At 39.3% G+C, this 25,446-nt stretch overlaps 1 protein-coding gene across 3 annotated transcripts in view; it reads right to left on the reverse strand.

Moving 5' to 3' along the window:
• ppp2r3b (protein phosphatase 2, regulatory subunit B'', beta) overlaps positions 1 to 25,446 on the reverse strand; it is a 111,794-nt gene that overhangs the window by 40,872 nt on the left and 45,476 nt on the right. For 2 of the 3 annotated variants that reach the window (XM_063052940.1, XM_063052939.1), the window contains exon 3: positions 3,501 to 3,686. In XM_063052940.1, coding sequence (XP_062909010.1) covers positions 3,501 to 3,686 — 186 coding nt within the window. Of the gene's footprint in view, positions 1 to 3,500; positions 3,687 to 24,620; positions 25,281 to 25,446 lie in introns of those variants that run through there. The other variant, XM_063052941.1, reaches the window with a different exon arrangement.

Here is a 25,446-nt window from a genome sequence, read left to right on the forward strand (position 1 = left end):
ATACTAAACCCAACTATGAAGACGATGGTAAGGTTAGATTAATTGGTTATAATAAGCTACTTCTCCATTACATTGAGTACTATGGCCTTCAAGGAACAACAGTGTTAAATCAGAGCACTGTGGTACAGCAGTAGGAGCTGCTACCACCTTACAGCTCTGGAAACCCAGATCTGATTCTGACCTTGGGTGTGGCATCCAGGTTACAAAGTAGGGTTCTATGAACTGTTAAGTTGGACAGTTGAAAATGCAGCCACAGAGTTCCCAGGCTGCAGAAGCTAACTGCAGCCCAGCAGCAGCAAGCAAGCCTACATAGCCAAATGCTTGTATGTATAAGCTGTATACAACTGATGGGTTGGTAATCTGTGGAAGACCTATAATTCGCACATTCTCCTTGTGACCAGGTTTCCCTCCCGGTGTTCATCCTACAACAATTTCACATGTCCAATGATGGTTGAAAACCTGTAATGTTAAACTCTCATTGTAAATTGCCCCTAGCATGAAGGCGAGAGGTAGGGGAATTGATGGGAAACCTCAACAGGATTAGTACAAACAGATACATGATGAGTGGTGCAGACCTCAGACTTCCTCTTATATCCCAAACAGGTTAATGGCAAGACTCAAAATGAAATTGATGGGCATGTGGGAGAACACAAGTTGCATAGTTACAGGGAAACAATGAGAGGGGAAATGATACTAAAGGAAATGATCTTTCCTTTAGTCATGCATAATTTTTCTTGTACTTTATTGACACAGAAAGGAGGCCCAAAGCCACCTTCTGTGTTAATAAAGTACAAGAAAAAAAAGCGTATGGTCAAGTTATAAAGCAGAGCATTTTGCCTATTGTGGCTGTGCTGGCAAATAATATACCTCAACTGATCTTACTTTCAGCATTAGATCTGTGGACCAACGTTAGTGTTTTGAGACCAACCTTTTTTAGTGCCCCTTGTGCTTCTGCTTCTACCATCACCCCGGCAGGGTGTTCCATGCACCCACCATTGTCTGTATAAAAAAAATACCTCTGACATTCCTTTCTTCCTATTGCTGTAAAATTATGCCCCCTCGTATTATCCATTTCCGCATAGGAAGTCTAGGATCGTACTAAAGTAACAACCAGAACTGGATGTAATAACCAAGATGTGGTTCCACTTGCGCTGCATAGGGTTTCAACACAACTTCCCTGCTGTTATATTCAATACTGTAACTAATATAGGAACATTTTTTTTTGACTTGGATTATTAATATGTCCAGCTATCTTCAAAGACCTGCAGCAAAATACTTCAAGGCCAATCTGACTTTCAGATATTCTAGTTTCCTCACTTACTGCACATTTTTTGACTTGTTCTACCTCCCAAATGCATCAGTTCTACTGTATTCAACCCAATCCATACACTGTTGAAATACAGTTCCACTTTTTAAATTTTCATTTCCCCACACCTCTTCCATCAAATATTTTTATTTTTCTCCACGTTTCTGCCTAAATGACCTAATCTATACCCTCCTACAATGTGAAGTTTTCCACCTGGTGGCCACAGTTCATTTATATACCATTTGTAAATTAGACAAATGTATGAAGCATATTGAAGTAAACATTTGTGATCTAGCACAAACAAAATTCATTCCTATTCAAGATTACAACAAAGTTTGTGATAAAATGAAACTAGATTAGGGTGGAATTGGAGGAAAAAGGGAAACCAATAAAAACTCAAAATGCAATTAGGATTATCTTCAAATTCTCCAGGTGACAAAGTTAAAGTTTAATTTTTCACAAACTGACAAAAATCACTTAACAAAGTGACATACATCAAAGTTGCTGGTGAACGCAGCAGGCCAAGCAGCATCTGTAGGAAGAGGTGCAGTCGACGTTTCAGGCCGAGACTCTTCGTCAGGACTAACTGAAGGAAGAGTGAGTAAGGGATTTGAAAGTTGGAGGGGGAGGGGGAGATCCAAAATGATAGGAGAAGACAGGAGGGGGAGGGATAGAGCCAAGAGCTGGACAGGTGATAGGCAAAAGGGGATACGAGAGGATCATGGGACAGGAGGTCCGGGGGTGACCCAGAGGATGGGCAAGAGGTATATTCAGAGGGACAGAGGGAGAAAAAGGAGAGTGAGAGAAAGAATGTGTGCATAAAAATGAGTAACAGATGGGGTACGAGGGGGAGGTGGGGCCTTAGCGGAAGTTAAGAGAAGTCAATGTTCATGCCATCAGGTTGGAGGCTACCCAGACGGAATATAAGGTGTTGTTCCTCCAACCTGAGTGTGGCTTCATCTTTCTTTATAGCACCTCTTCCTACAGATACTGCTTGGCCTGCTGCGTTCACCAGCAACTTTGATGTATGTTGCTTGAATTTCCAGCATCTGCAGAATTCCTGTTGTTAACAAAGTGACATTGTCTTTCATAAGAACCAGTCGGGCTTAACAAACTAACATACAGTCAAATTTATTATCAAAGTACATACCATATACTACCTTGAGATTCGTTTACTTGCAGGCATTTACAAGAAAAAAAATACAAAAGACTTTACGAAACTCTATACGTAGACAAAGACTGACAAACAAAAACCAATGTGCAAAAGGCAAAATCTGCATGTCTCTCAAGTTACTTTTTAAAAAAGTATAAATTAATATGATATTAGCTAGTAATGAAAGCAGTAAAATGTGGAAACACAGCAGACCAAGAAGCAACTGTGGCAAGAGAAACAGAATTAATATTTTAAGATTGAAGACCTTTTGTAGGAAGTGGGAAAGAACATAAATTATGAGAAAATGAGGAGGATAGATTGGATAAAGGGAACATCTCTAATTGGATGAGGACAGCCATGCCCCGGGGATAACTTTTTGAACAGGTTATCCTGCTGATAGTAAATGAGGGAGTCGGAGAGAAATAAAACAATCTTTTAATAATCTGGTGTTTGTGAAATGCATGAATGTGAGAAATACCCAGCAGGTCAAGCTGTGCAGAGAAAGAAAATTGAACTAATGTTAAGGATTGATGACCTCCAATAGAACTGGCCAGAAATCAGGAAAAAGTGAGCTACCCGAAGCATTTACATTCTATAAGAATCTGGAAGGCTGCAACTTGCCTTGATGGAAGCTGAAGAACCGTTTCTCAAGCTACATTAGGCTTAACAGTTCAGGAGTGGAGAATTAAAGTGGGAGATAACTATAAGGTCAGATCACCCCTGCAGACTGATTGTTGAGGCTCTGCAAGGCAATCAGCAAGTCAGCATTTGGTTTCTGCATTCTGAGGAGATTACATTGTGATCACTGAATGAAGTACACTCAGCTTGAAAAAGTGTCAGTGAATTGTTTCGTTATCTGAAAGATTTGTTTCCAATGGCTTCTGATTTTGTTTCTGCTTTCCAGTGATCTGCAGTTACTTTTGACTTTCATATTAGCTAGTGACATATGGTATTTTGATATACAAAAAATTGCACATGAAACATTCAGAAAAGGACACTATGAAATAACAAAATTTCACTAAGTGCTAAATAAAAACTTACTTTGGCAATTTTTCCCATGTCTTCCAAGGTAGCCTTTTCATTTTCAAACTGAGTAAACACATTTTCTATCCTGGCAATTACTGCATCTACATTGAGAGTCTTCTTGGGGCATCCTTGAGGAAAATAGAACTTCGGAATGCACTCGCTCAGTGTCGGGGGCAAAAGGTTCTCTTTCTTTGTTTGAACCTAACAGAAATAAATAACAGACATTTAATTCATGCACACACACAAGGCAAGCCACTTGGACATCAAGTGTACTACTTCAGTAAGACTAATAATTATGGGTTATAATAGAGTCTATCATGTATTCTTTCATGAAACAATACAGTATAAAATGCTTTAAATCAGGGGTCCCCAACCTTTTTTACACCATGGACTGGTTTAATATTGACAATATTCTTGCGGACCGGCCAACGGGGGGGGGGGGGTGCAAGGGGGGTGGATTTAATCACAACTGGAGTATAGGTGATGTCAACTATAAGTCACTTGTAAGTGGCTAATACACTGAATTTCGTTTCTAAAAGGGTTTATCTAACAAATTTAATATTATGCACACAGCGCATATTTTCTTTGCATGAATGTAGTGGTAAGTCAATTGTAAGTCGCAGAGATATGATGCTGGAAATGGAAGCAATTTTTTCAGTGCTTTCGTGGCTATCTCAGGATATTCAGCCTTGACTTTGATCCAGAATGCCGGCAGAAATGTTATGTCAAACATACTTTTCAGCCCACTGTCATTTTCACGCTCGAGGAGTTGATCTTCTTCCCGTGCTGACGTGGATGATTCACCGGGGACATTCACAAGTGGGTCACGGACCCATTCCTTTGCACGTCTTGGGTCATTTGTGGTTGGGAAGTAACGCTCAAATTCTGTCGACAGCGAAGATAAGTGATCGCGCACCAGCCGTGAGAAGGATGGTGCAGCCTCAGTCTCTCCCAAGATCCCAGCTAATGTTGGGAAAATGTCAAATATGCCCCTGTCCACTCGCCATCCCCACAGTTCCAGTTTGGCTTTGAAAGCAGACACTTTATCTGCCAACTTGAAGATGGTTGTCATTCTCCCCTGAAACGACAAACAGAGTTCATTGAGCAGGTTGAAGATGTCACACAGATGCTATCCACTCCTTGTCACTGAAGTGGGCTGCCAGTGGTGATTTTTTTCCCTGAAAGAAATCTCTGTAGATGCTCTCTTAACTCAAAAACCCTGGTCAGGGCTCTCCCCCTTGAAAGCCACCTGACTTCAGTGTGTAAGAGAAGGGGTTTGTGCTCTGCATCCATTTCCTCGCAAAGCTGCTGAAACAGACGCAAGTTAAAGGCTTTTGCTTTAATGTGATTGATAACTTCAACAACGTCACCCAATACACTTTTAAGATCAGGTGACATTTTTCAGATAGCCAGCATTTCCCAGTGTATGACACAGTGTGTAGAGTGGCATTCGGGAGCAACCTCTGACTCGGGTAGTGAAATCAGACAGCTGTCCAGTCATAGCTGCAGCCCCATCTGTGCATATTCCAACACAGAATGACCAGTCCAGTTTGCCTGACATGTAGTCATTCAAAGACTTGAATAGTTCTGCCCCAGTTAGTTGGCAAAGGTAGTACACAAAACATATCCTTGTGCACATCGTCTTGAAATATATATCGCACATAAACCAGCAGTATTGCCTTGTTGTTGACATCGATAGACTCATCGACCTGGATAGCATACCATGGTAACGCGTTAAGCCGTTCCAACAGCTATGTTTCGATGTCCTCCGCTATAACATTGATTCTCCTTGAAACTGTGGTAGCTGAAAGAGAAACCTGTGCCATCTTGTTAGCTGCAGCTTCTTCCAACAGTTCACAGCACAGGTCCTTGGCAGCAGGCAGAATCAATTCTTCACCAACAGTGAAAGGCTTCTTAGCCTTTGCAATACGGCTAGCCACCAAGTACGACGTTCTTAGAGCAGCAGCATTTGTGAAAGTGGTGGCTCTCAGCACTTGCTTCTGTCCCGCTCGCTCACGTTTTTTCCGCTCAAAAACACTCAATGGATTTGCCTTTAAGTGAAGGGTGCTTGGACTCAAGGTGCCGAAGCAGTTTTGAGGGCTTCATTGCCTCATTAGACAGCTTGTCTCCACATATCACACACAGGGGGCTTGGAGCATGCGAGTCACCGGTCACAATAAAGCCATATTTTATGTACAACTCGTCGTATTTTCTGTTGAAGGAAGCTTTTTTTTTTGCAGTCTCGGCCTCAGCTGTCTCTGCGTTATCATCATTGTTAGGCCTTTTATGTCCCCTACCACCTCTTCCAAAGAAACTCTCAAGCAACATTTGTTTTTTTCATTCATCGAGTAGTTGTAGGTTAATGACCGACTGATGACCTCATGTGCGTTCAAGTTCAACAGTAGACGTGACAAGGAATGAGGAAAAGTGCAGCTGACTCATATCGTTTCATATCGCCAAATCATATTGTTTCCCCGCGGCCCGGTAGCACATGCTTTGCAGCCCCGTGTTTGGGGACCACTGCTTTAAATGATCACTGATGAGCCAAGATTACCTCAGAATTTTATATTTGTGGGTTAAATTTTGTGCCTAAGATTCAAGACAAAATCTATTGTCACATGCCTGTCAGTACTGAGGAAGTGATGGTCTGGTGGAGGCGACACCTTTTGGTTGAGATGTTCAGCCATAAAGATTAATTAATATTTTCTACATCGTATTAGCTCCTAAACTACTGTGATTTCAATATCTGCATAGTGCAAAAGACACAAATTAAACTTTCAAATTAAGGAAATCTAATCTGTAGCTGATTTTACCCCACTGTCCACTAAAATCCCAAAACTATGATTCACTGTCAGCTACAGACATCTACTTATCATCCTTTTTGTGCAGTATCTTGTTAAAGTCTACAATTTTAACCATTACTTCAGTCATGTTTGGAGGAAAAGTGACAGTGCACCTTGGCTTAGCATCCACCTGTCAACCAAAGTACAGAGTGTTATATTACAATTGTACAGCATCATGGCATGATCATATCCAAGAATTCTGTGCAAATTTTGGTGTCCTTATCTTAAAAGGGATCTGTTTGCTATAGAAGGGGACTGAAGATCCTTCATACTGACATGACAAGTCCATGATGAACAGACAGTATTCTAGGGTTCTATTCCTCAGAGCTTAGAAGCTGAGAACATTGAAACATCAAAATTCTGGACAAGCTTGACAGAACAGATGCAGGAGAATACATCTACTAGCTGAAAAATCTAGAATTTTGGGCCAGACTTAAAAAAAAAAGAAATGGCCATCTGGGACTGAAGTGTGGAAATATTTCTTTACCCAAAAATGGTAGGGATCATTGGAAATCCACAAACAGGGACTTCTTCACACAAAATCTATGTTGATCAACAAATGCCTATTTGCAACAATCCCATATGTCAGCATTTTACTGTAGCTTTCTCTGCCTTGGTAATCCAGGTGCTCATCTAGTTATCTCTTGAAAGCATCTGCATCTTGGGCAAAGCATTATAGATTTCAACCACCCTCTGGGTGGAAAAAAAAGACTTCCCTAGATCCTCTCCAAACTTCTTACCCCAAACTTATTCTCCCATGTTTTTAATCAATCTGAAATGGAGAGAAGGTTTCCTATCTATCCAGTCCATATCCTTTATAATGTTGTACATCTCACTTTCTGCCTCCTCTGTTACAGAGAAAAGAAAACCCATTCCGGCCATTCTCCCTCATAGCAAAAACAGATCCAAAGACAACATCCCAGCACAAATCCAGGTCACTTGAGCTGTGTGACAGAATCCCTATTTGCGGTGCCACTCTGAAGTTCTTATAAAGATTTTCATTTGGTTGAAAAACAGATGGCAGAATTTGTCTGAATAAATTGAAAGGGAGTGAGGCTATTAATTGAAAATAAGAAAATGCAAGCGCCAGCAGGACATGGAATGAAGATAGTCAAGAGTCAAAACAGTCCAAAGACAGCAAAAAAAAAAGTAATAGTTTGTTAGCTTATTCTTTGGGAATCCCAAATAATATCTGATTTACCAGGACTCTAGTTATTACACTCATTTTCAAGCTTAACTGGTTCTGTTTCATGCACACCCTTTAAACTCAATGACATTTATTATACCCCTTTATAACATGTAAATTAAAATCAAAATTTAAAATATGGTGAGAAAAACATCCAATTGTCCAATGTGCTAGTCTGGTACTGAAAACCTGAGTATGCCAGATTAAAAGAATTTTACTATAGCAATTAATGCCTTAGATTCTTGACAGATATCAAATCCATTAAAAAGTAGTCAGTGCAGGAAGCAGCATTTTATGTAGACTTGTCTCTGACAAAAATTATTTTTCAATAGCTTGTACAAGTTAAGAAGCTTACTCTGGTTTTCTTGAACTGAGCTGCTCAAGAAACTTGCAAAGGATGTTCCCCATTTTCCCCATTTAACAGACATTTGGCAAGTACCCAGTGTTTCATCAACACTGCATGTACGTACAAATTTCATTCTTCCATTGGAAAAATAATACTTAACACCAATGTATTTGCTAAGAAATATAAATGCAATTGCCCTTAAAAATGATATCCTGTTACATGGGAGAGAATCTACAACATAACTGAATAACATTCTTCTTTCAAAACACTGATCAAATTTTCATTCATTACATTACGAGTTGTGATCATTAGCGTAGCAACACTATTGTTAACAATGTCTAAATACATATCACTGCACATTATAAGAAAACTATTTCAAATTCTCCTATTTCCTCTTCATACACTGGTTTTTGTGTTATGATTCAACGTTATACTATAGCCTCACCATTCAGATCCACAATTTCACTTTGCTGAAAATGATTCTTTTATTTTGGTAGACACATTTCTCAATATTGCACATGAATTTAATGGCTTTTCAGCAAATAAGCAGAGGGAGAGCAAATGCATTCAAAAATCTTGGCAAAGGTCTATACTGACAAGCAATTATATCTGCACTTTAACAGCATACAGTATGCCAAAGTCAATTTAACACTCACATTGAGATTTATAGAATTTGGCCCATCTCCCACATCCCTTCGCTACTACAAACTTCCTTTAAAAAGATCATTTCCAGTGGCTAAGGAGGCAGGCAGACTTCAGCCCAATACTTTTTATAATAGATTGGATGGAGTGATTCCACATGCTGCAGTCCAGTAGCTTCATAGTTGTTTTCAGATAAATGGGTTTACCATCATCATTCACTTAGTTTGTCTATATCCCAAAGCCTCCTTGCATTCTCATCCATCTCTGCAATCCTACCTAGATTTCATACTGTCAGTAACCTTGGACAATTAGTGATGTTGAATGCAAAAAACTGGGGCCCCCAAATCGTTGTAACTTCTGGTACCTTAATTCCTCCTTTTGCTCTCTGTACAGTACTAATTGTCTACTAGTACCATGCCAATACCATGTTTTCTAATCTTGCTGATCAACCTTGTATGGGGTCTTATCAAACACCTTCTGAAAATTCAAGTACATTAAAGCTATTGGCTCTTCCATTCCAATAGTCATATCCTCAAACACTGGTACATTAATCAAACACACGTTTCCTTTCACGAATACATGTTGGCATTAGTTAGTACAATTACTCTCATTTAAGACCTTCTGTTACTATACACTTAATTTTTGGCATTTTTCCTATGGCTGATGTTAGGTCTACACATTGGTAATCATCTATTTTCTCTCTCAATCCATTCTTAAAAGTAGGGTCACATTCACTATCCTTCAACTCACAGAAACAATTCCAGAATCTATAGAATTTAGGAAGTGGATACAAAACCAAAAGTTTTGGAAACACTACAGGTTAGGCAACATTGGTGACAGATGACAACCAAAGCATTTACAATCCTCCACATTACAACTTTAAAAACTCTGAGATGTAAATCATTGGTCTTTGGAACCAATCAGTTTAAGTCACTAGTTTTTGAGTACTCATTTATTTGTTTTAAAACTAATAGTTTATTTGTTCCTTATACTTGCTTGTCCTTTTGATTCCGATATAATTAGTTGGTTTTCTGTCATCTGTGACATTAGACACAAGTAACTGCTTATTTCTTATGGTATTACCTTATACCTCATCTTCCGGTGTTTTATTTTAGAGATATAGCAGAATAACCTGCCTTCCGGCCCAATGAGCCTGCTCTGCCCAATTACACCCATGCACTTGGGAAACCAGAGTACTTGGAGGAAACCCACGTGTTCTCAGGAAGAATGTACAAATTCCTTATAGACAGTGGCAGAATTCAACCTGGGTCGCTAATGGTATTTTTTAGAATTTCAAACTCCTCAGTCTTCCTTTTGAATTAGTTTAATGCTTTGAAGTGTTAGGCTAACTTAGTGTTTACTTTTTAGCGAGGCATGCACGTATCACATGATGACATTGCTGAATATACAAAGGAACAAGAATGCTTAATCAAACTCATGTATACACATGCATTCTAAATTGTTCCATTTAGGCTTAAAGATTTTATTGCTGTGGAGGGTTTCTTATCCTTGTGGGATAATGTTTTTCCTGACAAAGGACATCACTCTGCTTGGCAGGTGACACTTGTGGCTGTGAAAACCGTCTTGAGTCTGGGGCGTCCTCCATAGTGGTTGTAGGAGTTGACAGAGACTACAGGAAGTGGTTCTGACAGCTCTAAACATTTTTTCTCTTCCTTTTTCTTCTGTGCATCTTGATATTGGGGAGGTGCAATTAGTTCATTGGAATACACTCTCATTAATCTTTCAATTGGTCCCTGCAAGATCTGATTTCTCCTTTTGGATTCTGCATCCACAACAGTATTCTGTCAATTCCTCTACTTTCATGTCTCTATTGACTTTTCTTTTTGGCCTTCCATTCATCTAGGTGGGCTTTGGGCTTTGGTCTTTGCATCGACTTTTACAAGCAGCTTTTGGTATACCACTTGAAGTTCATGCAATAACTTAATGTATGCAGAGTAGATTCTGGTTCTTCATCAGGGTCAGATTTAATATTACCAGCATATATTATGAAAATTGTTAACTTTACAGCAGCAACACAATGAAATACATGATAAATAAATAGAGAAAAAACTGAATACAGAAAATACATGTCTATTAAATAGTTAAGTTAAAATTAGTGAAAAAAAATCCACAAATAAAGTAGTAAGACAGTGTTCAAGGGTTCAAAGTCCATTTAGAAATCGGATGGCAGAAGGGAAGTTGTTGTTCCAAAATTGCTGAGTGTGCGCCTTTGGGCTTCAGTACCTCCTTCCCACAAAAGCCAAATGGTGCTTACAACTTTCCTAAAACTGCTTGAACTCTTCCAGCTTAAAACAAACCCACATTTTCTAAGTAACTGCCTGATTAATATAATCAGAAACTTTGAGAAAGTTTCAGGAAAGTTGCAAGCATTTAGCTTTTGTGGGAAGGAGGTACAGAAGCCCAAAGTCACACATTCAGTGATTCAGGAACAGCTTCTTCCCCCTCTGACATCCAATTTATAATTGGACATTGAACCCATGAATACCATCTTACCTTTCTTTAATTATTTCTGTTTTTGTACTTTTTAAAAATTTAACTATTTAACATACAAATACACTGCCTATTGTGAACCTCAAGTTTAGCCAATCCTGTGGCATTCTCATTCTTATCAGAGTTTTCATTAACAGGTTACAGATTAGTGCTCTTTTTGAAACTGCAACTCTACTTTAACCCTTTTATCTTCCCTGTGCAGTCCATCTATTTTTGTCTGTCCAACATACTCGTTGTATGTGTCCTACTTTGTTGCATTTTCTACAAGTTTCACCTTTAAATATGCATTGTCTAGTGTATGCAAGTCCCTGCCACAATAGCAACACAACCTGTTTGGCCACCTCCATCTAGATGCTGCAATTTTGTTCACGCTCACTTTCATTCCTGACTACAACCCTGCCTGCGATTTCCATTGAAAAAGCAATTTCAACTGCTCTTTTAAACACAAGCTGTGCTTCAGTTAGAAGCCATTTTTGAATGCCTTCTTGTAAGATGAAATGATCTCAGTACATCATTAAGACCGCCACTTCAATCTCTTCAATTCAGCCATGTGTGCTGAAATGGACTCCCCTTCTTTTTGATTCTGTTTATGAAACCCAAGGCATTCTGCAATCAACAATAACTTTGGATCTAAGTGTTCCTGAATTACTTTGACAATATCAGCAAAGCTCATCTTGGATGGCTTTAACTGCTCCAATCAACTTTGAAGCAAACTATATTCCTTTAAATCCAATGAAGTCAACAAAATGGGTACTCGTTTTTCATTGGCTATTTCATTTGCTTCAAAATATTGTTGAATTGACTAAGTATATATATTCCAGTTATCTTATTATAATAAAATGTCAATTTTGAGTAGCCAGCCATTTTTGCTTTTTAAAATTTTTACCCAATACTCAATCTTAATGAACCCATGAAATTCATTGTTTACTGCCCTTTTTAAAAAAAACTTGATTATGTCTTCCTTTCCGAAGAACATGCACGGCTTTTTCTTTTTTAAAAACCATGCTGTTCCTTGCTGCATTTTGTTTTTATTTTGAACATCTCGCTGCACTTCAACAGGTCAGCAGCCGTCTATGGTTCAATTTAAAAATACCTCATTATCATTTATGTTTCACAACTTCAAAAACATCAATCAATTCAAAGCAAGGCTGAAATGTAGGTCTAACTTCATGTTTACTTTTTAGTGAGGCACACATCTATTACGTGGTAGCATGACGATTCATTTATACGTACAGTGTCTATAAAAAGTATTTGGCCCCCTTGGAAGTCTTCATGTTTTATTGTTTTACAGCATTGAATTACAGTGGATTTAACTTGGCTTTTTTGACACTGATCAACAGAGAAAGACTCTTCCGTGTCAAAGTGAAAACTGATCTCTAGAAAGTGATCTAAATTAATTGCAAATATAAAACACAAAATAATTGTTTGCATAAGCATGGGCTCCCCTTTAATATGACAACACTAAATCATCACTGGTTCAGCCAATTGGTTTTAGAAGTCACATTATTAGTTAAATGAAGATCTGTTTTTGGAGACCCATGTGCAATCAAAGTGTTTTAATTGACTGTGGTAAAAATACATCTGTATCTGCAAGGTCCAACTGCTGGTGAGGCAGTACCCTGGCAAAAACAACACCATGAAGACAAAAGAACACTTAAAGCAACTCCACGAAAAGGTTATTGAAAAGCACAAGTCAGAAGATGCTAGAAAATTTCCAAGTCACTGAATATCTCTTGGAGTACAGTTAAATCAATCATCAAGAAAAGGAAAGAATATGGCACAGCTGTAAATCTGCCTAGATCAAACCATTCTCAAAAACTGAGTGACCGTACAAGAAGGTGACGTGAGGAAGGCCATCAAGAGATCCATGACAATTCTGGGGTAGTTACAAGCTTCAATGGCTGAGATGGGAGAGACTGCACATACAACTGTTTAAGCAACTATGTAACTGTTGCCCCGGTGTTTCACAAGTCGCAGCTTTATGGGAGAGTGGCAAAGAGAAAGCCACTGTTTGAAATAAAACTCACATGAAATCTTGGCTGGAGTTTGCCAGAAGGCATGTGGGAGAATCTGAAGTCAGCTGGAAGGTCCTATGGTCTGATGAAACCAAAATTGAGCTTTTTGGCCATCAGACTAAATGCCATGTTTGGAGTAAGCCAAATGCTGCACATCATCGAAAACATACCATCCCTACTGTGAGGCGTGGTGGTGGCTGCATCATGTTGGGATGCTTCACTCCAGCGGGCTTGTAAAGGTAGAGGGTAAAATGAATGCAGCAAGATGCAGCGAAATCCTGGGAGGAAAACCTGATGCAGTCTGCAAGGGAATTGCGACCTGAGAAAAGATGTGTTTTCCAGCAAGACAATGACCCCAAGCATAATGCCAAAGCTACACAGGAATGGCTTAAAAGCAACAAAGTTAATGTCCTAGAGGGACCAAGTCAGAGTTCAGACCTCAATCCGATTGAGAATTTGTGGCTGGACTTCAGAAGAGAGTTCACTCACGATCCCCAGGCAATCTGATAGAGCTTGAGCAGCTTTGTAAAGAAGAATGGGGAAATATTGCAATGTCCAGATGTGCAAAGCTGATAGAGATCTATCCACACAGACTCAAGGCTGTAATTGTTGTCAAAGGTGCATCTACTAAATACCGACTTGAAAGGGGTGAATACTTATGCAATCAATTATTTTGCTTTATATTTGTAATTAATTTAGATCACTTTGTAGACAATTGTTTTCACTTTGACCCGAAAGCACTTTTCTGATAATCAGTGTCAAAAAAGGCAAATGAAACCCACTAATTCAATGTTGTAAAACAATGAAACATGAAAACTTTCAGGGGGGTGAATACTTAAAAAAAAAATAGGCACTACATATCCTGTAATTCATTATTTAAACAAACAAGAATGCTTAATCAAACTATATATGGGAAGAGTCTACTCTGCACTGCATCTCAATAAATATTAATAAACAATTGCCTTCAGTAGATTACTCTTTTTTATACGTGTATAAAAGGCCCTACAGTCCATTCTTCTGTTTCTTTGGCAAACAGGATTCAAAAAGTTGGTAAATGATGACAACATAGAATATGACAAAGTTCTAAATGGTCCTAACCCTCAAGTCTAATGTACTTCTGGCAACTTTATAAGTCTCTTCCTTGGATACAACACTAGTCCCTTGTCAACCAGAGAAAAAGTCACCTCCCCCATTGGGTCTTTGGGCTTTAAAGGTTTTCCTTTACGTGCATTCTTTTAATGCTAACCATTGAAAAGGTACGACAGTGAACAGGAAATATATTCTCCCTATCAACTATAGTTGATTATTTTCTCATGCTTTCAGTTTATGGTTTAGATTTAAGACCTTAGTTTTACACTTTGAATGCAAAAACAAATTTTTAAACACGTTCGTCACTCTTTCCTACAAGTTCTGTGATTACAAGACTATTATCCTGTTTTCAGTGCACAAAAAATTAGAATGAGCCAGTCTTTTCCTGAGTTGGTTCTTCAATATATTGATCTAGTATACATTCCATAAATTCATTTTTCTACATTATAGCAAATTTGATTTATCTACTTTATGTAGGTTAAGAACTCATGTTAGCTACTTCCTTCACCTATTCTGCTCATCCCTATTCCAGTTTTGCAATATTTATTGTTTGTAGCATATTTTTTGTATCTTACACTCTGCTGCCTCAAAATAAATTCCACAAATTACGTCAGTGATAATAAATCTGACTCTGAGAAAAATTATCAACAAATTTCCCTTTCATAAATTTACATCAACACTGCTCAATCCCATTATGCTTGCAATGCATTGTTAAATTTCTAAATAACAGATCCAAACATTATTCTCTATTACAGATGTCAAATTAACCAGCATGTGATTTGTTACTGTGTCTTTGTTTCTTGGTCAGGTTATATTTATAATACTTTTTTGTGGTACAATATACTGTGCATTTCTGCCCCCTGAAGTATATTTAGCAGTCAGAAAAATTTGAAGTTTTCAAGCTTAGATGAGTTTCAGAAAGTGTGGTTTCATACATTTTTACATTTGTAAGACCAAAGACAAAAAGAATAACCGACAATGGCAATTAATAGCTGCTGCATAATCAAACATTTCAAAGCTCGGGATTACAAAGTTTACTTACTTATTAAAAGTTTTGCCTTCAGTTACAGATTAGTTACAGTAGGGAAGAAAATTTAGCTTGTCAACTCTGTACCAGCTCCATACAAGCATGATCCTACTGCCAACACCCCCATTCTTTCTCTCTGTAGGTTTGAAAATTCTGTTTTCAGTTACTTATCCAACACCATTTTGGATATCAGTTAAATCTATCACTAACCTACTAATGAATTCCTCACTCTTCTTCACTTGGGTATACAATTAAAAAACCTGTATTACTTTTGTTTTCTTTGTCAACAAGTTCTTAGCGTTGCATAACTGGAATATTTCTATCTGCTTTGTCTAAACCATGCACAAGCAGTTTTATGATCTCCTCCCAGCCTTTTGGTCCAAAAGGCAAAACTCCTGTTTCTCTAGTTTATACAAGGGAATGTTGTTCCCTTGTTCAAAAAAGGAAATAGGGATAGTCCGGGTAATTATAGACCAGTGAGCCTTGCGTCTGTGGTGGGAAAGCTGTTGGAAAAGATTCTTAGAGATAGGATCTATAGGCATTTAGAGAATCATGGTCTGATCAGGGACAGTCAGCATGGATTTGTGAAGGGCAGATCGTGTCTAACAAGCCTGATAGAGTTTTTTGAGGAGGTGACCAGGCATATAGATGAGGGTAGTGCAGTGGATGTGATCTATATGGATTTTAGTAAGGCATTTGACAAGGTTCCACACGGTAGGCTTATTCAGAAAGTTAGAAGGCATGGATCCAGGAAAGTTTGGCCAGGTGGATTCAGAATTGGCTTGCCTGCAGAAGGCAGAGGGTGGTGGTGGAGGGAGTACATTCAGATTGGAGGATTGTGACTAGTGGTGTCCCACAAGGATCTGTTCTGGGACCTCTACTTTTCGTGATTTTTATTAATGACCTGGATGTGGGGGTAGAAGGGTGGGTTGGCAAGTTTGCAGACGACACAAAGGTTGGTGGTGTTGTAGATAGTGTAGAGGATTGTCAAAGATTGCAGAGAGACATTGATAGGATGCAGAAGTGGGCTGAGAAGTGGCAGATGGAGTTCAACCTGGAGAAGTGTGAGGTGGTACACTTTGGAAGGACAAACTCCAAGGCAGAGTACAAAGTAAATGGCAGGATACTTGGTAGTGTGGAGGAGCAGAGAGATCTCGGGGTACATGTCCACAGATCCCTGAAAGTTGCCTCACAGGTGGATAGGGTAGTTAAGAAAGCTTATGGGGTGTTAGCTTTCATAAGTCGAGGGATAGAGTTTAAGAGTCGCGATGTAATGATGCAGCTCTATAAAACTCTGGTTAGGCCACACTTGGAGTATTGTGTCCAGTTCTGGTCACCTCACTATAGGAGGGATGTGGAAGCATTGGAAAGGGTACAGAGGAGATTTTCCAGGATGCTGCCTGGTTTAGAAAGTATGCATTATGATCAGAGATTAAGGGAGCTAGGGCTTTACTCTTTGGAGAGAAGGAGGATGAGAGGAGACATGATAGAGGTGTACAAGATAATAAGAGGAATAGATAGAGTGGATAGCTAGCGCCTCTTCTCCAGGGCACCACTGCTCAATACAAGAGGACATGGCTTTAAGGTAAGGGGTGGGAAGTTCAAGGGGGGATATTAGAGGAAGGTTTTTTACTTAGAGAGTGGTCGGTGCATGGAATGCACTGCCTGAGTCAGTGGTGGAGGCAGATACACTAGTGAAGTTTAAGAGACTACTAGACAGGTATATGGAGGAATCTAAGGTGGGGGCTTATATGGGAGGCAGGGTTTGAGGGTCGGCACAACATTGTGGGCCGAAGGGCCTGTACTGTGCTGTACTATTCTATGTTCTATGTACACTGTGCAATTGGTTATTGGACTTCCTAACCAACAGACTTCAGATACCCAGGATGCACAACCACTCCTCTCATCCCATCATCATCAACGTGTCTGCCCCCAGGGCTGTGTGCTGAGCCCATTGCTCTACACTGTTCACACATGAATACACGGCCTGACACCCGAGTAAACACATTGTCAAATTTGTCAATGATATGACAATGGTGGGGCTCATCAACAACGATCATGAAACAGCCTACAGAGGGGATCTGGAAGAGTTCAAAGGCTGGTGCCTCTTCATCAATGTCAACAAGACAAAAAAAAAAATGGTATTCAACTTCAGAACTCACATCCCTCTTCACATCAGCAGCACAACAGTGGAAACTGAGCAGATTCAAACTCCTGGGAATTCGCATCTTGCACACGGACATATTCTACACAATCAGGAAAGCTCATCAACAACTCTACTTTGACGAGGCTGAAGAGAGCTGGACCCGCATCATTCTACAAATGCTCAGTAGAGAGCATCCCAACATGCTGCATCATTGCATGGTATAGAAACTGCACTGCAATGGACAGGAAGGCTCTACAATGGGTAGTCTAAACTACCCACTGCAGCTCTGGTACCAGCCTATCCACCAAAGACATACAGAAAGGTGCCGGAAAAGAATCTGTAACATCACGAAGGATCCCACCCACTCTGCTCACAGACTGTTTGCCCCACTCCCGTTAAAGAGGAGGCTACATAGCCTCCACACTAGGACCAGACTCAAGCAGCAAGGCTGATCAAGACCTCCACCAACTAACCCACCCCACTACCAAAACTAATTTCTTGTAAGTCACCTGTGCTTAGTGTCACTTCATGGACATACAATCGATATACAAACTATCTTGAATATTAATTGTTTTTTTGTTATTGCGTTCTGTATCTTAAGTGTTTTTTGTGCTGCATTGGACCTGGAGTAACAATAATTTCATTCTCCTTTACATTTGTGTATTAGAAATGACTTTAAACAATCTTGAATCTTAATCTCTTAGCCTGGAATTATGAGTAAATCTCCTCTGCAAGGCTTTCTTGTCTTTCCTATAATGGCATAATCAAAATGGACAATACTCCAGCTCTGATTCAGTGCTTTATAAAAAGGTTCACCAACACTGACTTGTTTTCACTCAATTCCAGGATTCTGTATGCTCCATTAATCATAGAACATTGAACACGTACAGCACAGAACAGGCTCTTTAACCCACAATGTTGTGATGACTTTTTAAACTTAACAGTACTGTGCAAAGGTTTTGGGTACATATATAACTTGGGTGCCTAAGATCTTTGCACAGTACCGTATTTGTCAACATGGAGCCAAGAATGAGTCTAAATCTAGAGGGGTCAAAGGAAATTGGGAAAGGCAAAGTGGAGTAACAGGGCAGGAGATGGTGTGGGTACAGACACACCCAGCCCAGAGACACCAGACAAGATCATTTGAATCCAAGCAATTGGTTTATTGATCATTACTGAGTGTCTCTCTGGTGCTTCCCACTCACATCCCCATTTCCCAACCATGATTCCCTTCTCCTTGCCCAGTTCCCACAATAGAAAACCATATGAGAATCAGGTTTATTATCACTCACATACATCACAAAATTTGTTTTTTTTGCAGCAGCAGTCAGTGCAATATGTAATATTACTACAGTACTGTGCAAAAGTCTTTGGTACCCTAGCTATAAATGCCCAAGACTTTTGCACAATACTGTCCTTTAAGATCAATCTAACATTTCCCTCCCACATAGCCCTCCATGTGCCTATCTCTTAAACATCTCTAAAGTATCTGCCTCTATCACCAACTGTGACGACGTATTCCATACACCCACCACTCTTTGTAGAATAAAACTCCAGTCACCTTAAAATTATGCCCCCTCATATTAGCCATTTCTGCCTTGAGAAAAGTCTCTGTCTACCCACTTCATCAGGTGTTAGACAAGACCAGGTGAGGGGAAGTTGAGTTGGGGAGGGTAGGTAGGTGGAATGAATTAAGAGGCTGGAAGATAGGTAAATAAGGCAAAGGGCTGAAGAAGGGATATAATAGGAGAGGGCAGTGGACAATGAAAGAAAGGGGAGGAGGAAGAGCACCAGAGGGAGGTGATGGGCAGGTGAGAAGGGGTGAGAGGGGAACCAGAATGGAGAATGGAAAAAGGGGAGGGGAGAACTATTGGAAGTTAAGAGTAATCGATGTTCATGCCATCAGGTTGGAGGTTACTCAGAATGAATAATACAAGTGTAAATTTTAACTTTACTTAACCTCTTTATACTTTGACTCTCTGGAAAATGATCAGTGATAGAAAAGATTTGGAGAACGATCTTGAAAGCAGCTACTTGCATTCAAATAATATCCCTCTAAAAATAGCCTCGAGGCACAAGACAAATAACTGAGAAAACCAGAGCAGAGAGATTTGATGACATGCAAATGGGAATTTTAAAACAGGTGAAAAAAGGGAATTCCAGATTTTTGGACCTATATACAGTAGCTGTAGGCCATTATCAGATTTATTATCAGTACCATGGTGACATTTTTTGTTTTGTGGCAGTATTAGAGCACAAAAATCTAAAAATCTATGAATTACAAAATAAATAGTACAATAAAAGGGAGTAACAAGGTAGTGTTTGTGGACTGGTCAGAAATTTGATGGTGGGGAAGAAGCTGTGCCTAGAATTATCAAGTCAAGCTCTGGTACCTCCTCCCTGATGGTAGCAATAAAGAGGGCATGTCTCAGATGCAGAGAGACCTGAATAACAGTTGCTGCATTCTTGAAGCACTGCATTTTGAAGATGCCCTCAATAGTAGGGGAGGAATGTTTCTGTGCTGGAGCTGGCTCAGTCTATAACTCTCTGTGGAGCTTCTTGTGATCCTGTGCATTGGAGGCTCCATAACAGTCAGAACTCTCTCCATTATACATCCATAGAAAATTGCAAGGGTCATTAGTGATATGCCAAATTTCTTCAAACTCAAACACAAGCATGCCTGTTTTGTGATTGCATCAGTATTGGGCCCGTGATAGATCCTCAGCTGTTGACATCTGGGAACTTGAAGCTGCTCACCCTTTCCACCACTGACCCCTAATGATGACCTGTGTACAATACTGCGCAAAAATCTAAGGCACATTTATATAGCTAGGATGCCTAAGACATTTGCACAATACTACAGTAATTATGTATTGCAGTGTACTGATGCTGCAAAAAACAAAGACATATGCGAGTTATAATAAATCTGATATGGATCTCTATTGTAGACCGAGAGTACGAAGCAGGCAGGGAGAGGGAAATCGTGATGGGAAAAGAGGAATGGAGAGGGGAGGGAGCAGGAAGCACCAGAGAGACATTCTGTAGTGATCAATAAACCAATTGTTTGGAATCAAATTACCTTGCCTTGTGTTGCAGGGCTGGGTGTGACTGCATAGGCATATGAATGTACAGAGAATGCAGGGGTATGGACATAGGGCGAAGGGTTTAGTTAAGTGAGCTTCCTAATTCCTAGTTCAATTGGTTTGGCACAATAGTGGTCCAATGGACCTGCTTTGTTTTAAGTTTGTACTCAGATTTCTATGTTAATCTAGGAAGCAAGCCAGCAAACCAGGGATGCATACGAACTGAGGACAGTTTCTAAAGTCAAAGGCATTTACAAATCAGGAAACAAAAGAAGTCTCTGAACAAGGAAGCTATGGGCAAATGGCATCTATGCTGAGGCTACGTCCACACCTCGCCGGATAATTTTGAAAACGCTGGTTTTGAGTAAAAACGATAGGTGTCCACACTAAGCATTTTTCAAAATATCTCTGTCCACATTAGATGGATATTTGGGCAAATCTCCTCCTACTGGGCATGCACAGGACACAGAAAACAAGGGAAGAGGAAGCGAAAACAAGGGAAGAGGAAACGATATACTTGGTGCGCGTTTGTCCAGTTACAGAGTAGAAAAACTTAAATGGAATTGCTCTTGGCTCTCGCGCAGGAGGACTTAAAACTAAAAAAAAAATACTGGAGCGTATGGAGGCAACCGACAGGGAGTTCACGGACAGAGTTACCCGGCTGACGTCGAACATTGAAGAACCGACTAACTCTGTTGCATTAATAAAGCACCTTGTTAATTGTATAAAACATGTCTGCATCAGTGTTATCCTGTATTTCCATACAATGCTACATTAGGCTGTTACACATCTATTGTCAGAGAAGTACTTGCATAAATAGGTAAACCACCTTCATACAAGCAAGGACAGAAAACAGGGCAAACTGAGTATACTTATTTATCCAGTAAACTAAGGGTCACAGTATTTGGTGAGTACATTTCTAACTCTTCTGGCTTCAGTCTCCTTGCAGTCTGTTCTGAAATTGTTAGGTTCTGCGAAGCCCAGAATCAAATATCGCTGTGATGATTTTATGCTCTAGTATCAATTCTTTGGCAACAATAAAGTAGTAATAATAATAAGAAGAAAACAATGAAATGTCGCGCTGTCGCCATCTGTTCCGGCACGTCATGACAGCGATTTTAAAAAGCTCTGGTTACTCCGTACACACTCCAACCGATATTAGGCGTTTTCAGATTTATTCACTCTGGAGACAGTTTCTGAAAATCTCCATTTTTGGGGGCTGAAAACCCCGCTTCAGTGTGGACAGAAGGTCAAAACGAAGAGAAAAAGCTTCGTTTTCAAAATTATCCAGTGTAGTGTGGACGTAGCCTGAGATACTTGAAACACTTGCATGTTTTATTTTAGGAAAAAATTGCACATAAAAGCTATTCATACATGTTTGATTGTGCTGGCAATCGTTTATGCATACAATGGCATACCAGGGTTAAATTACTAGATAGCCAGTCAATGCCCTAGAGCGCAAAACCTACCACAACAGATGGGGAAATAATTAAAAACTGCTTTCTTTAAAAGGAGCTAGACTCAATAACTAACTTACTCAGCTGCTCTAAAAACAATTTGGTCTTACTAATGTCCTCCAAGGCTCCTTGTGTGGTTTACAACCAGATGGTTAACTTATGATCATCATCTCAGATAGGTAATGTGCTACCTTTGCCAATGACATCCACATGCATAAATGAGTAAATAAAAAATAAATTTTGCAAGCCAATGAACTGCTATTGAGAAAATATCATGTGGGAGGTGGTGTCAACATATCTGCCAAAATCTGTGGGCTTATCATTGTGTCTCTTATCAAGATGGAGTGAGAGAAGTTAAAAAAGTCAGATAGAGAGCATTAAAAGCTAGCACCAACAACAGTTCTGTTGTGAAAAAAAGAGATAGCTCATTACTGCCGGGGAAGGAAATTTAAATTCTTATTCTAGATTTACCAGCAATGTGGTGTACTTTTAACTCCATTCATATTAGCTCTCAGGGGGCAATTAGAAACAGGCAATAAATACAACTCATCTTTACTAGACCACTGCCCATGAATGAAAAAAAAATCAGAATTATGTATTTTTCTGCAGCAAAGAGATGTCTGCAATAAAGGAACTTAGACCTCTGCAGGCAAGATAAGCAAATGTGCATTCAGCTAGAATGAAGAATGCCCACTAAAGCGAAAGTAAAATTGTAATGATAAATACAATATATAGTCATGTGTAAAAGAAATATTGAAGAATAGAAGATTTTTTAAAATTGCTAATAACCACAGCCTGAAGGAATATGTCTGTATGCATTTAAAAGTAAATTTACAGAACTAAAGGGGCTGCATGGTAGGAATTAAGAACATGTCCATATCTTTAAGCATTCACAAGCTGAATGCATAAACCTTTTTTTGACATGCTTAGAGAATATCTTTTCACTAAGTATTGCAACTTCACTAAATTTCTGAGCTCTAATCCAAATTGCTAGGAGAACTAATGAAGAAAGGAAGCTCTTGTCCTGGGTCTTTATTCTTTGGAACGTAGAAGGTTGAGGGGGGACTTGGTAGAGGTATTTAAAATTATGAGGGGGATAGATAGAGTTGACGTGGATAGGCTTTTGCCATTGAGAGTGGGGGAGATTCAAACAAGAGGACATGAATTGAGAGTTAAAGGGCAAAAGTTTAGGGGGTAACATGAGGGGGAACTTCCTTACTCAGAGAGTGGTAGCTGTGTGGAATGAGCTTCCAGCTGAAGTGGTTGAGGCAGGTTCGGTGTTGTCGTTTAAAATTAAATTGGATAGATATATGGACAGGAAAGGAATGGAGGGTATGGGCTGAGTGCAGGTCGTTGGGACTAGGTGAGAGCAAGAGTTCGGCACGGACTAGAAGGACCGAGCTGGCCTGTTTCCCGTGCTGTAATTGTTATATGTAAGCCAATTTTAAGCTTTATTCCTGCACCAAAATCTAGGCTGGTATGTCTACAGTAGCCATAAACTGAATGCACAAGTCCAAAATAAAACTAAATTCCAAGAAATCATTTGATAAGGAAGGACAGGAATTCTGTCAGCTCAAGACTCAGATATTGACTTTTTAATCTTGTCAAAGATGATCATAATTGGTAACTACAGTAGCTATGAACAGCAACCTCTTGTACAGTAAAATGTACTCTTGATCTCACTATCTACCTCATTATGATCTTGCACTTTATAGTTAACATGAACTGCACTCTGGCTTTTACTCTTTATTCTGCATTGTTAGTTTTAACTTGTTCTACTTCAACGCACTGTGTAATGATTTGACCTGTATGAACAGTATGCAAGAACATGCATCTTGGTGCATGTTCAACAATAAACCATACCAATATAACAAGGCCAGTGCTAAAAATATGTTGATGGCAAAACTAATGATGCTGTTGGTGGGGTGGGGGGGGGGGGGAAAGAGAAGATCTTTTAAAATATAGAATAAACAAACATGGTGACTATAGCTTACTTACTATTTATTCAGAACACATGTCACTTAATATTTGAGTGGTTTGTATTTTGTAGCTACATTTTGGATTTAGGTCACATATTAGACCAGATACAGAGTGACAGATATTAGTTCATAATTGGCATTACTGAACCAGACTGTCATTTAAAGTCAATCAAGTAGCTTCTTTGTTGTCAATACAAGCTTAATATTCTAGTATATATTTTTATATGTTGCTCAGCATTTCTAGCATCTGCAGAATCTTGTGTTTATATTCCAGACTTTTTTTTGATATAAATGAACCATATTTACAATTCCTCAGCTGCTATGGTGGAATTTAGACGTCATTCAACTCTTATTTCAGGCCTCTAGATTATTGGTTCAGTAACATAATCACCATACTATCTTATCCTATACAGACATGCATTTTCAGACTACATTCCTCAGCTTTCCAAATTCATAACATCCCATAACCCAAAAAGGTCTCTGTCTATTTTCCAGAAAATAAAACCTACATCTTAAAATCTTCAAGGATATTTGCAACTATCATGTGTGGAAATTTCACTTATTTGGTTTTATTTCCATATAACATTTTCAGGTTACAGAAACAAAAGATATTAACTGAACACCATTTCAGTTTTATAATAAAAAAAACCAAAGCAAGGTAGCTAGTTATTAAACAATTAAACCATGTCTCACTCACTTTTGTCCAAATAGAGTTTATTGTCCAGTCCTGGATCACTATAATTAACATGCTTGCCAGGCTTACCACAAATTTTTCCCCCATGCTTTCAAATTAAACTGGTAGAAACACAACCTGAACTTGCTGGAACGCCTTCAGTCGCTTCTTGAATCTTGATGGAAAAACAAGGTCACATCCCCGGGCCAGCAAAGCCAATTCTTTCCTGAGGTCTGGATCCTGGCGCAGTGAAGTGTCCTTTATCATCATTGTCAAAGCCGGGGTGAGTATATAGATTCAGATTGGAGAGGGTATATCAAATGAAAAAGGTCCTAATAAAATGGAGTATTAATTTTGGCTGCAGAAAATCAGCTCCTTCCAGTTTCATCAAATCCACTCTTGACCTCGTATACCATCTGTGATTCTGTGCAATGATACTTAAAGTAGGCTTAACATACTGTTCCATACATTACACAGATCTTGGCTTAGACAAAGTGCTGAAACTGTAGTCACTTCGGGGCCAGCCCTTCACGCAGTCACATTCCAAAATCTTAATGGGTGGTTATGTAAGGAAACAAACCCGTTGTTTGGGACCCAGCCGTGCTGACAAGCAATAATCAATCTGGACAAGAACTACAGGATGTTTAAAAAAAAACACGTAGAAGCTAGTCCTCAGAAATAGCTAGCAGCCAATTTCTTTCTGTCACAGACAGTAGAGGGTAGCTCAACTGATTGAAATTTCTAGTTGTGTGCCAATAGTTTAGGCAGTTCAACTAAATAAGCTTCATTTTCCTCACAGATTCAGCCTCTAAAGGCCACCTCCAGCCTATTGTCAGAAGTGCAACTGTGTCATTTGTGTTATCTATAGATGGTGTCAATTATAGCAATAGCAGCCTGGTCTGCTTATTTTAAAATTGGTCATTATAACTGCTTTTATAGTTAATTCTTGTGTAGACCAAACTGA

This window comes from Mobula hypostoma, chromosome 7 (assembly GCF_963921235.1).
Source record: "Mobula hypostoma chromosome 7, sMobHyp1.1, whole genome shotgun sequence".
Lineage (NCBI taxonomy): Eukaryota > Metazoa > Chordata > Chondrichthyes > Myliobatiformes > Myliobatidae > Mobula > Mobula hypostoma.